General features: G+C 37.5%; 1 protein-coding gene across 2 annotated transcripts in view; it reads right to left on the bottom strand.

The window, feature by feature from the left end:
• cacnb2b (calcium channel, voltage-dependent, beta 2b) overlaps positions 1-13,716 on the bottom strand; it is a 42,947-nt gene extending 29,231 nt beyond the window's left edge. For both annotated transcript variants that reach the window (XM_056267528.1, XM_056267529.1), the window contains exon 1: positions 13,299-13,716. In XM_056267528.1, coding sequence (XP_056123503.1) covers positions 13,299-13,346 — 48 coding nt within the window. In that variant the 5' untranslated portion in view covers positions 13,347-13,716. The remainder of the gene's footprint in view (positions 1-13,298) is intronic.
• Positions 13,717-15,873: the final 2,157 nt, after the last annotated feature.

The raw sequence follows: 15,873 nt of genomic DNA, 5'->3' as shown, positions 1-15,873 counted from the left end.
TATAGAAACATCAAACAGCCACATAATCTAAAAAGACTGAAGAGAAAAAGCGAAAATATCGTCTTGCACCAAAATTCATTGGAAGGCTTTTTCTCCCATGACCACCCTAGAATTTTTCACGTTTTATTGTAGTTTCAAGAGGTCAATTTTGACCACAAAATAAATAAATAAATAGGCCTAAACATTTTAAGTATAAGAAAATTAATTGCACGTATTTACTTAACCCTTTGATGCACAACATGGGTCTAAATAGACCCGACTGAGTTTTCATTTTCTATTTCTTTGCAAGAAATGAATTTCATCATTCAGCATTCCAGGTATTCCTCAATTAACTTTTAATTGGATTACAAATTCTTCTTAAATTTTTCCTTTCTTACTTTTCGAATAAAAATCGTTTTTGTGTCACTACCCTTCTAATGTGCAAGTTGGTCTAAAAAGACCCGTATTCATGTTTCTTTGCTGAATATTTGAAAGAAATGTATTTTATCATTTATTAATCCAGGTATTCATTAAATATCTTGTTTTTGATTTCCACAAATCATTATATTTATTTTTACTTTCTTACTTTATAAACAAACATGGTTTTTGTATTTCTACATCAATTTTACACACATGGGTCAGAAATGACCCATATAGGAACCTTTGATATTTATATATATAATAAAAATATATTTACTGCAGAAAACTATTCACCTGCCACACATTTCACAATTCAACACGTCTGCTTTTGTATATTTCATGCATGTAAGTTTTATTTAATACATTTTTTGTCACAGAAAATATTTGATATTTTGTGAAAGACATCTAGATATAGCCTAATATTTGAACGTTTAGGCTAAGGTTACCTTGACCTTGAAATCCATTACTAGTGCAAAAGAGAAACATGTCCAATACTATTAGCTAGCTTGTGGTCGACATATTCTATTTGATCTAATAGCTAGGTCAACAAAATAAAAGTTGCAATAGAAAGTTATATATATACACAAGTATATATTGTCGCTGTTGGGCAGACACTGTACCTCCATAGTCATTTTTATTTGTGGTCATAAATCAATGCTATCGGTCACATAAGCCACATAAGTTGTGTGGTGGCGTTCTGGTCCACTATGGCTGCTGGCGCATCATCCGGGTGGATGCTGCACATTGGTGGTGGGGAGATCCCCCTACAGTTGCACTACACTACAGTTCAATTTCAGTGTTATCGGTTTTATGTGTGTTATGTGTGATAAAGTGGCCAATAAACATATTTCAAGTGTTACAGTAAATGTGTTGATCTAAACAACTGTGACATTGGCTATTTTAACAAAAAGTTTTCTTTATTCTTTTGTTTTATCACGCTTGCATAGATGGGTCATTTTAGACCCATGTGTGTAAACTTGATGGATTAACAAAAAACCTAGGAAATATTAAAATATGAATTTGTGATAATTGAAAACCAGATATTTTGAATATTCATAAATCATGAAATTTATAGATCATGAAATATTAAATGCTCAAATAAAGTGATTTCAAAAGGTGAAACAAAAAAATGCCAAGCCATGCATAACATAGGAAATGAATACGGGTCTTTTTAGACCCATGTTGTGCATTAGAAGGGGTATCCATAGCTTGCGCATCAAAGGGTTGCAGTTATCAACCAACTTTGCACGTGTAGATGATAGGTAACCTAACATTTTGTAAATAAATAATTCTAACAAGGGGACCCCGCTAAAACGGTTTACTCTTCAACCCCCAATGTTCAAACCAAATTTACACCCTTGGTGAAGCTTAAAACTTTGTACATTGGCTCATTTCCTTAATTGAAAACCTCCTCAGCTTTGCCCACTCATGTGACACATGATTCTTCAAATAAAACAATAAAATACTCAGCGTTCCAAAGGGATATGAAATACATGAGCCCAGTGCTAAAGTTTCATGTGTACATTAATCAAACGTTTTTGGGGGCCGTCTCTCAACTCTGCGAACTGTTAAAAAACACTCAGAGTGAGGGAAATGGCTTATCAAACAAAATAGAATGGATTTGCTCAACCTTTTCATTTAAATTATGTAGTGTATGTCAATGCCAGAAATTGGCATTAACAGAGGCATGTCCTTCATCCGCTGCCATCCTGTCTCCAGTATTCTGGCAGAATATGATAAAGATGGGTTCTCTTCCATTAGCCACTGCCAATAGCCAGATAAACACTTAATATAATTCAAGTTCATTCAAGATCAATATCTGCCAAAGAAAAACAAGAGTTGAACGTCGTATTGGAAGAACATTAAAGTCAAAGCTGAACTAGGCCGTGTCTCAAACCCTTCTACTCATATTAAAGCCTTAATACTTCACCTTGTCAAGTTCAGCTGCTAAGTGACAGCAATTCCATTTAATTATTTATTCATGAAACTATAATGGATTAAGTCATTTCTTCCTCACAATATCACACTTATGTGAATCACACCTAACAAAAAAAAAATCACATAAAAAAACAAACAGTAGCCTATACCCAAGGTATAACCTTTGATCAAGTTCATAAGTGCTATCAAGTCAAAGAGCCTTTTGTCAAGAGAAGTGGTAAATGTGTCTGCAAGAGATGTCATGTAAGCCTGGATGAAATCTAAATTGTATCTTTTAGACACAAATACTTGCCGTATAATCCATGTTAGGGGATTAGATACACAACAGAAACCAAGAACACATGGCAGGGAAATGGAACAGGCCGCACCTCCCAAGTGCACTTCAGAGGCTTAACATGAAAGTTCAAAATATTCAACACATCAATATATCACACAAAGCTCCCACACTGTCCTACTCTATACTGAAGGCAAAAATAGAGTTTGGTGGGAAAAACCCCCCACCTCAAATAATCTCTTTAGTCTTGTTTTTAAATAAAAAAATTATCTAAAACCATTTCAGTAAACATGAAAACGCATTTGCAACCTGTTGTCCATATAATGTGATGTAGGCATATCTATGTCAGAGTGAAACAGGACATTCAATGCTAATTATAATTGCATACTACTACCATACATTTATTGCTGCAGTAGTGTATTCTCTGCAAATTTTCTGTATGCATAGAATATTATACGACAGAGGTTACTGTCTGAAATACTGCATCCCACAATGCAATGTACTTTACTTTAAAGTATGATCAGACCACCCAAATGTAGGATATTTTTTTCACAAAACTATTTAAAATACAAATAATAGTGTTTTATAGCCTACCCATGACACTAAGTTGACTGCACTTGCTGATGACCACAATCATGTGGTCGTGATAAAAATTAAGCAGCTTGAAACGTTTATTATGAAATGTTTATCAAAAAAAATATTAGGCCATTACAGTTTGTAGTATACAGTAGGCTATGTATACAGCACAAAGTTGTATACTAGCATTCCATTCTGAACATATCCCGTGTTTGCTAAAGCAAAACCTATGTAACTAATTGTAACATTTATTACTATTACTGCTATTATTATTGTTATTCATATATTGTCAGAGTTGGTTGCAAATTAAGATGAGAAATGGATATAATCACAGCAGTAATGATTTTTTAAAAACTCAAAACAAAAACTAGAAAACCATGAACAGAACAACAGACAATTTAATGAACTGAAAGAAATGCAGAGCTTGAAGGTACAATATGTAAGAATTTTGTAATAAAATATCCAAAAATTACTTGTACAGTGTGATATATTTCCTGCAGTTGTGTACTTACAATATCCCAAAAGTTCCCAAAGATTTTTAATTTCAGAGAAATTCCAATTTTAAATAATTGGCCGTCCCGGGAGCGATATTTTTTTTACCCAGGATGGTAGGGGAAGGTACTGCCTTTTTCGCCTCTGATTGGCTAGAAGGGCTCTCCTCCCTTGGTTATTTGTTTTGGCCGTGAAACGTGATCTCTTCAGATGAGAAGTTACACATATTAACTAATTAATTCATAGATTCTATCCAGTGAAAAGTTAGGCTACCTAAAAAAGTTTAAACCTGACATTGACATAAAATGTGATTTTTGTAATGAACAAGATGAAACTACTGTACACTTGTTTTGGGACTGTAAATACCAAATTGTTTTGGAAGAGCTTTTGCGGGTATATTACTGATTTTGTGTACCCTCATTTTTCTTTATTCTGGAAATAAGTTTTATTTGGTTTTATTAATACGGAGAAAAACTTTGAGAAAGAATCTTACTTTATAAATCTATTCCTTCTCCTAGCAAAATTTTATATTCATAAGTGTAAATTTTCAAATCATAAGCCATTATTCAAAGTCTTTCTCAACGAATTTCACCAATACCTTGAAACGTATTTTTTTTACAGTCTATGCTTGAAACGCTTTCTATTTCAGAGAAGACCAAAGCAAGGAAAACATTGTCTTGTTGTGCTCTCTTCAAAATCCCCCTTTAAAGTTGTCGCATTTTATCCTAAAATACTACACGATTCCAATGGTTGTTTTTCATAAGGGATGTCTCATTCACATTAGCGTTATCAGCTGAAGATTGGCTTGATAGGCCAATCGCTACGTAATGACGCTACGCCGTGAACCTGTCAGCACAGTCCCTCGTACGTACTACTGATCACCGTTTTACAAAAGCATTACAGTTTGGAGTGTAGGCCTACAATTGGTAAGTGACAAGGTTTTATGGAGTTATAGTTTGCAACATATGATTGAGTTATAGGCTAATGTTACCGATAAGTTAGCTACCGCGATGTCTTACCTGGAGATTCAACCAGATAACAATAAGAATCAAAGAATATATCTGGAAATGACACCTCCGGCCATTTGGTTGGGTCATTGACCTAGTTTTTTAATTAAATAAGGACAATCATATCCTATTGCAGTTAATTTTGCAATGTATCGTTGCCGGTCGGCAGGCGTCAATAGGCTTGTTTGAGATGCGCCTTGCCTCGCCTGAAATGTAGTCGAGACTCGAGAGTAGGCGGCTGCAGTGAGAGGAGGAGTGAAAAAAGCGCAGGCAAGCCGGACAGATCGCTCTTCTCGCAGTGGATCTGACACCTGTGAGATCAAAGGCGGATATCGCGGGATTCACACTCGTGCACGGTGTTGCTAATAAACTGGATGTATTTTAAGTTTTGTTGCTTGAATATGAAAATAAATATAATGAACAAGACAATCAAAGTACTTATTTAATTCCATTTTAAATAGGCCTATATGTTTATGAATAATTTTTTTTTTTTATTTTTTTATTTTTTTATTACATCACATAGATCGCACTGTCAGAGAGTTTGGGGATATCCACACATAATCTATACACATAAAACATGATATCAGAGTTTTAAAATCAAACATTTTAAAAGAGAACAATACATCACGGTTGTTTAATCCAATGAGCATTAAGCTGTGCCGTCAGCAAGTCGTTTTCCCCCACGCCGACCACGCCCCCAACTATGACTAGTTGCCGACTGTATGTATAGATATGGATATCTACATAGATATCCATAATAAAGGCCTTTATTATGGATATCTATGCCTTCCCCTACCATCCTGGGGGGAAAAATAGGCTTGTTTGAGATGCGCCTTGCCTCGCCTGAAATGTAGTCGAGATTAGAGAGTAGGCGGCTGCAGTGAGAGGAGGAGTGAAAAAAGCGCAGGCAAGCCGAACAGATCGCTCTTCTCGCAGTGGATCTGACACCTGTGAGATCAAAGGCGGATATCGCGGGATTCACACTCGTGCACGGTGTTGCTAATAAACTGGATGTATTTTAAGTTTTGTTGCTTGAATATGAAAATAAATATAATGAACAAGACACCCAAAGTACTTATTTAATTCCATTTTAAATAGGCCTATATGTTTATGAATCATTTTTTTTCTTTACAGATATGTGTTTTTTTTTTATTTTATTTTTTTTTATTACATCACATAGATCGCACTGTCAGAGAGTTTGGGGATATCCACACATAATCTATACACATAAAACATGATATCAGAGTTTTAAAATCAAACATTTTAAAAGAGAACAATACATCACGGTTGTTTAAACCAATGAGCATTAAGCTGTGCCGTCAGCAAGTCGTTTCCCTCCATGTCGGTGGAGAGCAACTGCGCGCGACTGCAGAATCCGACACGTGCGCCTTGCGGTCGCGAGAGTTTTTTGACACACGTCAGCATGACATCAGAGCAAGGCGGACCGCACTCGGACACATTTCTAACCGGCATGCATCTCGCGCTGATCACCGGTGATCGGTTCTGCGCAGATTTTGCTCATCTCAAACAAGCCTATAATTGCGTCCCGCGATTTTCGCTTGTCACTGACGTAATATCCGCGTTATCCCTGGTTTCCGCTCGTGCAGTACGAGGACAGTAAGTAACCATGACGACAGACCATGCGACAGACGTGGACAACAGCTTACTTACGTCTAACTGTTAGCTGCAGTTGTTTCGTTCAAACATTATGGACCATGGCAAGCAGACTTTGGGAAAAAAGGAGCGAGGATCAATATCAGCGTGGTGTTTTCGAGATGCCGAGAGGGTACTAATGACAAACGTCGACTTGACAGAGCTCTTACATGTACTTTATTTGACAGGTGAGCAAATGTACATAAAACTTATAAAGTTCAAGTTGATGAAATGTTAGAATATGATCTGTATGTTATTCTAATGTTGATCTAGCTTACTGCTAGTCTCATACAGCCAACAAACTAACACATAGAATAACATTATAACTTTCAATGCAGTTTGATAGTGTAAAGTTAGTAGCAGCTAGACCAAGTGAAACAGCGGTGCGTTAAGTTAATGTTACCTCACAAGCTTCAATCTTCAAATAAACTGACCTTTGTGAGTAATTCAGCACTTGCGGGTAGTTTGGTAGAATTAAAGGGGTCATATAATGCCATTTTTGTACAAGCTAATATGATTCTTTAGGGTCTAAATTAAAAGTTTGTAATATACTTTAGTTAAAAATTCTCATTAGTATCGTAGGGATACCACGATACCACGAATTGCTCGATACCACAATTTTGGCTTCGGTACGATACCAGAACCTAATACCTCGGTATCGATACTAAATCGATACCACAGGTTTAAAAAAAACAGTCTCAAAATTTAAGTGACACTTAAACACTGCTTGAAATTCTCCACTACCAAATGTGCAAAAGAAAATGTATCAAATTGTAAAAAAAATAAATAAAAAAAATTCAGTCAGGGAACATACAGCAGGTTAAATTTTGATTTTGACAAAAAAATCACTGAAATTATACAATTAAAATAGGTTAATATCTATAATAACAGATCCACATATAATAATAATAATAGAATAATGAAATGACATGTAAACCATTAGCTGTCATGCATCAACAGAGATTTATCAACATTTATTGCATTTATTCATCTTGGTTTGGTTACTGTTTGGGTTCATATTAGTTTAATGCATTGCATAAAGTAATGTTAACATGCTAAAAACATGTATTAGTAAATTTAATTTTCTAGGTAATTTTAATTACTGATTGATATAGATTAATAAATGCTATATTACTGTTAGGTCAGGTTACCTAATGAATGTTGACAAATGTAGCTTAATTGTAATATTAGTAATATTCATATTACTACTGTTACTCTCTCCCTCTCTCGGCGTATTCCTCTAGGGGTCACCACAGCGGCACTAATATGCCATTCATTTTACTATCACTAATACTAAAATTAATATTATTCACATTTTTATTCTTTATTCGTTCAAATTCAATTAATATGTTTGTTTGAAAGTGCAAAAATGATGAGACCTAAACTGAATTGGTTCTAGCGTGTCATGCAAGCAGATTTGAGCCTTCGTGTTTACCGTATCATATATAATTGATAAGCTCTTATGTATGTGCGCTGTTCAGTGTTCAATAAAAGTCTAAATTAAATCAGTTGAATGATGGACTAACCTGTCGGTCTCTGAACTCTTTGAACAAGTCAAGATGAGCAACTGATAAGTCAAGTGCTTCGGCAGATTTGATGTGTTCAGCCTCCCCGTTTGCAGAGTGGTGCATTGAGATCTGTTTCTTTACTTTTCTCATTACTTTTGTTGGCAAAGTAATGCCTTATTTCACTCATACTGCTCTCTCTGTTTATTAATTTCGGGCGTGTAGAAATTCGAATGAGCTTCGTTTGATCCATCGTGTTCCTCCGTTGTCACCGTTTGCCGGTTTCGCGTGACCCGCGTCAGTTTAGGTAGCGCACTGCCGCCTAGCGTTGAACTTCGAAACAGCAGTGCATCAAATACCGAATTGAACAAAATTATGATATTGTACCGTTTGAAATTTAATATATACCGGTATTTTTGCAGTACCGGTATACCGCGCATCCCTATAGTATCGTAAGAAAACACTTATTTTACCTGGTCAAAAACAGCTCTGTTTTCAGCACGCCGTTTCAGTGCATATGACTTTAAATGATAATGAGCTTTGCTCACTCCGCCCCTCTGTTCTGTGTACACCGTTTGTAACACAATAACCATAACGCGTTGTTCATTATAAACGTGGGATTATGAATTATATTGAGAACGTCGTACATAGAAAACATGCCATAATAATGCATCCAGAGTGTAAACCTTAGGTGCATTCATCGTGAAGTGTGCAAGCGATTTGCAAAGATTAATATAAATATTAATATATAGGTTAATAAAACGTTACACTCACTTCAGTTTTTCTGGAGGTTCAGCAGGAACACGAATAGTTGGTACCGATCCTTTATTCAGGAGCAGCTTCTTAGCAAAACCAGCTTTATACTGACCCTCCTTTATAAAGCAGTCTGGTGAGAAATGATTTGCGCAAACATGAAAGCATTGACGTTGCTCGTGGGGAATATTCCCTTCGAAAACAAAACTCAGCCACTGAGTCTTCAGCGGTTCGGATTTAGGAACATTAACCCTCTGGGGACCAAGCCCTTTTTGGTCCGTTTTCTCTATTTTTACATTTGGCCTTGTAAACCATATGTAATGGAGATGGAACAAATGTGTTTGGTATCTATGGATTCAGAAGACCCTAAGCTAACATAAGCATGCATGTAATGTGTTAAAAACAAAAATTAGATTTTTTTCATTTATTTCTGAAAATCACACATCACACAACAATAGTGAACAGTTTTTGAATTTGTAATTGTTAAATAAAATGTGTAAAGAACAAATGAAAAACTTAACTTTATTTACAAATAGTCCTAGGCGTTTTTCTTAGGAATGCTTAGAATTTTCTAAGCAATGCTTTCTCCTCGTCACTCTCCAGAGCTTGTTCCACCGTAAATCGTTTACTGCTTGCCATCATAAAAGTGCTAAAACAATAAATAATGCTATAATTGTATGTGTATATATATATATATATATATATATATATATATATATATATATATATATATATATTATAATTGTTCTGTCTCTTTCTCATATACATCTCTGATAATCCGCTCCGTAAGCCTCCGTTCGCTCTCTCTCCTTCTCTCCATTCAACGCTGTTTGCGTCATATCACTAACTATATAGTACCACCCCTTGCAAGGCTACAGAGTCCTCTGATTTGCTAGAAACGTCATGGTAACCTTCCTCTGATTGGGTAAGAAAAATATTTCTCCATCGGCAATTTTTCCATTGGTTGTTGTTCGCGGAATCTGCCAAACAACATCGATTTCATTGGCCTTTTACATAGTGGTATTGCGCAACAAGGAAGTGTGTATATTTACAAGCCGGGTCAGTTATCACTGTTTTCAGCGGAATCTGAGGAAGAGGTAAAAAAGACCGCACCTCTCTATCATTAATAGTTTTTAAGATAATTACACATTTGTAAAAGTATGCCATTTTGGGCGGTACCGCCCAATCCGTCCATAGAGGGTTAAAATGACTGCTGTGTTCCTTATTGCACCCAAGAACAGAACACCACAATCGCTTAGACGCCATTCTGCTCATAGACAGTGCTGCAGCGTATCAACAATGACCCCGCCGGTCCGCGCGGACTATGATTGACAGCTCGCTCACGAGCGAGGGCGGGTCTGTGTTGAAACGCTGCTGTCAATCAACAATCATGGGAGGGGCTTCCGACCATGTGACGTCACACGGTCGAACGGCTTGATTTGAGACGGGAAAACATAAGGAGATTAAAACAAAAACACTGGATGGATTTTTATCATTATATGATGTTTGTGTACAGGCACTGCCAACACACATTTCAGTACAATCAACTTGTAAAAGTGCATGTATCATTATATGACCCCTTTAAAGTTAAATCCTTATTCCTTTATATCGCGGGACTCGTGTGTGTGCGCTGATATCTGTCTCTCATTAGCAATCGAGCCCTGCTTCATACCACAGTCATGATAAAAACATCAATGTATGCATTCATCCATAAGCATTATTAGATCCATAAGCTTGACGACAAGTTCCATAATTCAATTGGAATTTTGCGTCATCATCAACCTACGCCTTTGTTATTGCAAGAGGTTAGCGACCCCTAGCAGGGAAAAAAAATATATCGTAATAGTATTGTATCTTTAAGCAAACCAATCAACGAAATGAACAACAAGTGCAAAATTGATAATCAAATTAATGAAAAACCATAGAAACGAACTGAAAACTAGGAAACAGAACTAAAACCCACCCAAACAAAAAACATAAACACAGATTACCCGTAACAAATATTATGCTGCGTCCGAAATCGCATACTCTAGGCACTACTAGGCATACTAGGCACTCATTTTGAATAATTACTTCAGGCCTGCTAAAAAAGTATGTTCTAGTATGAGTGCGTGTAGTATAATGTAATCTGGATATACTACATTCGCCATGTTGCCATTATTATGTGACCTACCAGCATCAGTTACGTTGCTTCACTCCCATTCACAAATCCTCTCCCGTGGCCTCATGGGATAGTAAAGTGTTCATTGCACACTTCAGAATCTCGCTGAAAGAAGAAGGTCATCCGGGTACTTTTTGCCTAATCTTTAATGAGTACTGTGAATTCGGACATACTTCTTTTGTCACATACAATTTTTCACCTACTAGGCTGGCCCGGATCTACCATATTGGCAATCATGGGCACGTGCCCAGGGTCCCTTGCGCAGAGAGGGGCCCTCCTTTTTGGGATTTTTTTTTGTGCTACATAAAAATAATATACAGAAGGCTTGGCCTCGATCTTGATAATTATCCAATTTAGAATTTTTTTAAAAAGTGTAACGTTATATTACATTATATGATCCCGCTCTTATTCATGCAAATGCTTTTAAACCATTCATGTGCGACAAGACAAAAGTGTGACTGTGACACACACACACACAGAGAGAGAGAAAGACGCGCCAGTATCGTGTGCACAGACAGCACGGCAGAATACAGTTCTCTTTCGTGCTTGAACTTACAATAACACACACAATTATGCCAAAATGTCCATTTTGTCCAGTATCTTCATAACATAAGAGCAGTCTTAGAGCGGCTGGTCAGAAAGAGACAGCAGCCAATAAAGCTTTCTGTCAGTACAGTTAATCAAAGAACAAAAAGAACAGAGAAAATTACTCGCTGCTCTTGACTAAAGAACTTTTTTAGCTTTAATAAGGATTAGTCTATATTTAATTTATAATTTATGCAGTGCAGACTGTTTGATAACTTTATTCAATTTCAGTATATGTCCTAGGCCTACCTGTTAGACAGTAAGGGCACTGGTATGACATTTATTTTTTACTATTGTATTATTTGAGACAAATAACAAGTTTGCAGTAATGCAAAGATGTCAATATTTAATTTTGTAAAAAATATTATTTTAATTTGAAAACAGTGCATTTAGTTGTTGTTTCTAGTTTGAGTTGAGAAATAGCCTACACATTTCAGCATTATCACTAATCTGTGTGTGTATTTTTCTTGAGAACCAAGCAAGTTGACTCATAAAACCATTTGTTTAATATATCGCAATCGCAATATTGACCTCAATAATCGACAATGACATTTCCCCCAAATCGTGCAGCCCTACTTTTCAGGGGAAAAAAAGTATCATTGTCTTGTGATAGTCATTCAGCTTTTGACCAATAGTGATTTGGCATGTCAAATCCCACACCTGGTGGGCCTTAGTATTGTGTGTGTGTGTGTGTGTGTGTGTGTGTTTGTGTGTTCTTTTTGGAGGGTGTGGTCGTCAGGTAGGGGAGGGGGGCCCATGAGCTTCAGTGCCCAGGGGCCCCTGGGGGTACTAATCCAAGCCTAGCTACTAGGTACAGGCTATAGTAGGGAAGTACAGTATGCATCCTTTATGTTCGCCCGTGACATCAGCACTAATACAATAACACAATAAAAGCAGGCAATGCATTAAGAATGTAAACAGGGTTTAGATGTTTATTTCATGTTGACTCCACACAAGGTAGGCTACTTGAGAAATTACTACCAATCAAGGTAGGCTAATTTCTTTGAAAACCAGTGTTAATATCCTATGCAGTGCTGGAATATATTTTACTTACAAATCGGACTATGTAGCTGGCAGTTTGACTACTCATAGCAAAAGACATTGATCGTCCTGTGCCGAAAATACCAACGGCACATTTCTGACGATTTGCAAACATCTGACGCAGCGGTTACAGTAAAAGACGGCGCTTTTTTAAGATTCCTTTCTTTGCACTTTGAGGTCTGCGCCTGACACTGCATACGGTCTGAGGCACGATAAGCCTATTTACTACCTGTTTGCTTTGACAGCTTTGGAGCTCAGTGTGCTTCTGTGTGACTGTGATCCCCTTCCACCTGCTCTGGGGGATTTAGGTAAGGCATTCATCATGACACACACACACACACACACAGACACAGTGACTCACGCGTTTCTCATTCTGTTCTTTTACACACACTCTCGTTCACTTTCTCTCCATGCGGCAGCCCAGGTGGCAGTAAAACATGGCTTATAATAGCATCAAGGTTATTTTTATCCAAGGAGTTCCCGCTGAAAATACGTACTCGTACGTCAAATGTTATGAATGACAAGCTCAGAGAGATACTGTGGTGATGGTGGTACTAGTAGTAGGTAGATCATGGGATCTGTTCAGTTCTGACCTCTTACTCAATACTACTGAGGGAACAGGTTGCCATTTTGAAATAATAAAAGTCCAGAACAAAACAGTCAGGACATTATTATGAACTTCACCCCTGTTTTTAGCTTTATAATACATAATAGGCAGAATCACTCACTGGAAACTTTGAGGCTTAGAATGACAATATGTAGGATACCCTTATTTCACAGGTTCTAGTTCTACATAAAGTGCATTTTGTGATATTTACTCAAAATTGTATGTTTACAGGTTATATTTTCATGTATTTTCAACCAAGAGCATCCTGACAGTGGAAGATCACATTGAGCATGCTGCAGTTACTCACATAGGTGGACTGTTCTCTCCGCCAGTGTCCCAGACCACAGCAATACATCAAGAGAACATCCAGTGGGGTCCTGATGATGGTGCAGCCAAATCACTCTTTCTGTGAGACACAGCCTCTGGTTCCCTTTCTGTAAGGGACAGCCATCACATCAGTCTGAGGAGAGACACAGCAGCAGGTAACTGTCTCCGTTCCACGCAGCCTCTACTCCAGCCCATTGGTTTACAGAGCGTGTAAAAAGCGAACATTCCTCCACAAACAGTGATGAATGCGATGCAGTCAGTCAAAGTGAGTGATTCACATCCTCCTGATGCTTGAGACCAACAGGCTCACAGTCTGCTGGCTCCAGGTGTGTGCAGTTTTGTTTGATCCGCTCTTCTCCCGTTGAGTTTCTCGCCTTATTTATTTATACCCTCCCCAGACAAACCCAACCCCACCCCACCCCTCCCACCGCACCCCTTGTTTCAAAGACAGACACAGGCTCAGAGTTTAAAATTGATACACGGTGTAAATGTCATTTTCCTGCCTGACTTTCTCTGCGTCAGCTTTTCCCCGCCCACTCCGGCCAATCAGAATCCAGAAGCGAGCCACGTCTGGGTTACCTTGTCTCCAGTCCGCACAGGCAGAGGAGGCTGGAGTCCACCGTCTGCTGTCTCTCCTCCCTGGTTTCTGCTGCTTCTCTACCTCCACGACCGCTCCCGGCTCTCGCCTTCTTTCTGTCTCTTTTTCCCTCAGTGTCGTCTGGGGCGCTCCTGATTACCTGCGTTACCCCCTTGTGTCCTTTCTGTGGCTGTAGTTTGCCATTTTCCCTCGCTCCCGGTTGCTACACTGCGTGCTTGAGCACTTAGTGATGCTCGTAACGCAGGAGAAACACAGACTGAATTCAAATGCGCTCCCTTCTTCCTCTCATTGAATCTCAGCCCGTTGTCTGCATCATGGGCTTTATCAGTCAATCCACTCCTCTTCTTTATCTATATACTGTATCTGAGTGTCTGTCCTTGCTGTCTCCTCTCCCTCTGTTGTCCCCTGCTGAGGAGGCGAGCGAGAGCTCATGCAAGATCATTTGCAGCATCTGTTCACATGCTGACTGTCAAGTTTAAATGGAATGAATTAAAATAAAGCTCTATTCTGAAATCTGTGGGAGGCACACTGAGGCGAACAATCCAGTCACACTCAGAGATAGGTTTTTATCATCTGCTTTCGAGCAAATAAATTACACCTCATTGGTTAGATGGGAATAATGCCAAGCTGAGAAAATAGGCTTGAAATAAGCATCAGACAGAGAAAGAAGAATATTATATTTGGAGATTTCTTCAGAAATACTTACATAAAGCAATATTCTGGGGGTCATAGACTTCAAAAATGTTTGGATGTTTAATTAAATGTATTTGACTATATATATATATATATATATATAGTAATATATATTTTATTAAACATCCAAACAATTTTTTGAATGTGTGTATATATATATGTGTGTGTGTGTGTGTGTGTTTGAACATTTAATAGAAAAGTCATGGATAGCTGTAAGTTAAAGGTGCTCTAAGCGATGTCATGTGTTTTTTAGGTCAAAACATTTTTTGTCACATACAGCAAACATCTCCTCACTATCCGCTGGCTGCCTGTCCCCTGAACACACTGTAAAGAAACGCGATCTCTGTAGACAGCCCATGCTTCACAAACAGCACCAAAAACAAACTGCAGCGACCCGCTCCCCAAAACATAACAAACTGTTCCAGCCAATGACCGACAAGAAGGGTTTGGGGGTGTGGTTTGGGGGGTTAGTGTGCGGATGAGGAGGAGGGAGGGTCTAGCTAGCCTCCGTTTTGTTTGACAATAGTTCGAACGTCAACAAGAAGTGACGTCACCCAGGATCGCTTAGAGAACCTTTAAATTGGTAAGTTACTTTCACAATGTGCAGTGAAAAAAATACATTTGACAGGACATTTCATGTAGTTGTATTGCAAAATGATTTTTTTATAAAACTGATTTTAGAAGTAAAAAGTATTGATATAATTCTCTGTGAAAATCTATGACAGACGAAACATGTACTTCTAGAAGTAAAAAGTATAATTTAATATATAATTTTATGTGAAAATCTTCTAAAGACAATGCATGTTCTTTACAGTAATTTTTTTGTGGTTGAATTTTTTTAACTAAAAAGTTTGGAAATAATTACCTTAGAATTGGCTTATGTTATTTTTATAAATGTATTTTAATTATATCAATAATATTATCATTTGATCATTTGAAAATTATTGAAAAAATTATTATTATTTTTTTTTTTAAATTCTGTAAAATTGACTAACGTGCATATTATCCTTATGATTAAAATTCATAAATAAAATTAATATAAATATATACACTCACCTAAAGGATTATTAGGAACACCTGTTCAATTTCTCATCAATGCAATTATCTAATCAACCAATCACATGGCAGTTGCTTCAATGCATTTAGGGGTGTGGTCCTGGTCAAGACAATCTCCTGAACTCCAAACTGAATGTCAGAATGGGAAAGAAAGGTGATTTAAGCCATTTTGAGCGTGGCATGGTTGTTGGTGCCAGACGGGCCGGTC

The sequence above is a fragment of the Rhinichthys klamathensis genome, unplaced genomic scaffold (assembly GCF_029890125.1).
Source record: "Rhinichthys klamathensis goyatoka isolate OS25496 unplaced genomic scaffold, OSU_Roscu_1.1 h1tg000261l_1, whole genome shotgun sequence".
Classification (NCBI taxonomy): domain Eukaryota; kingdom Metazoa; phylum Chordata; class Actinopteri; order Cypriniformes; family Leuciscidae; genus Rhinichthys; species Rhinichthys klamathensis.
This window is presented reverse-complemented; position numbering and strand designations above follow the sequence as displayed.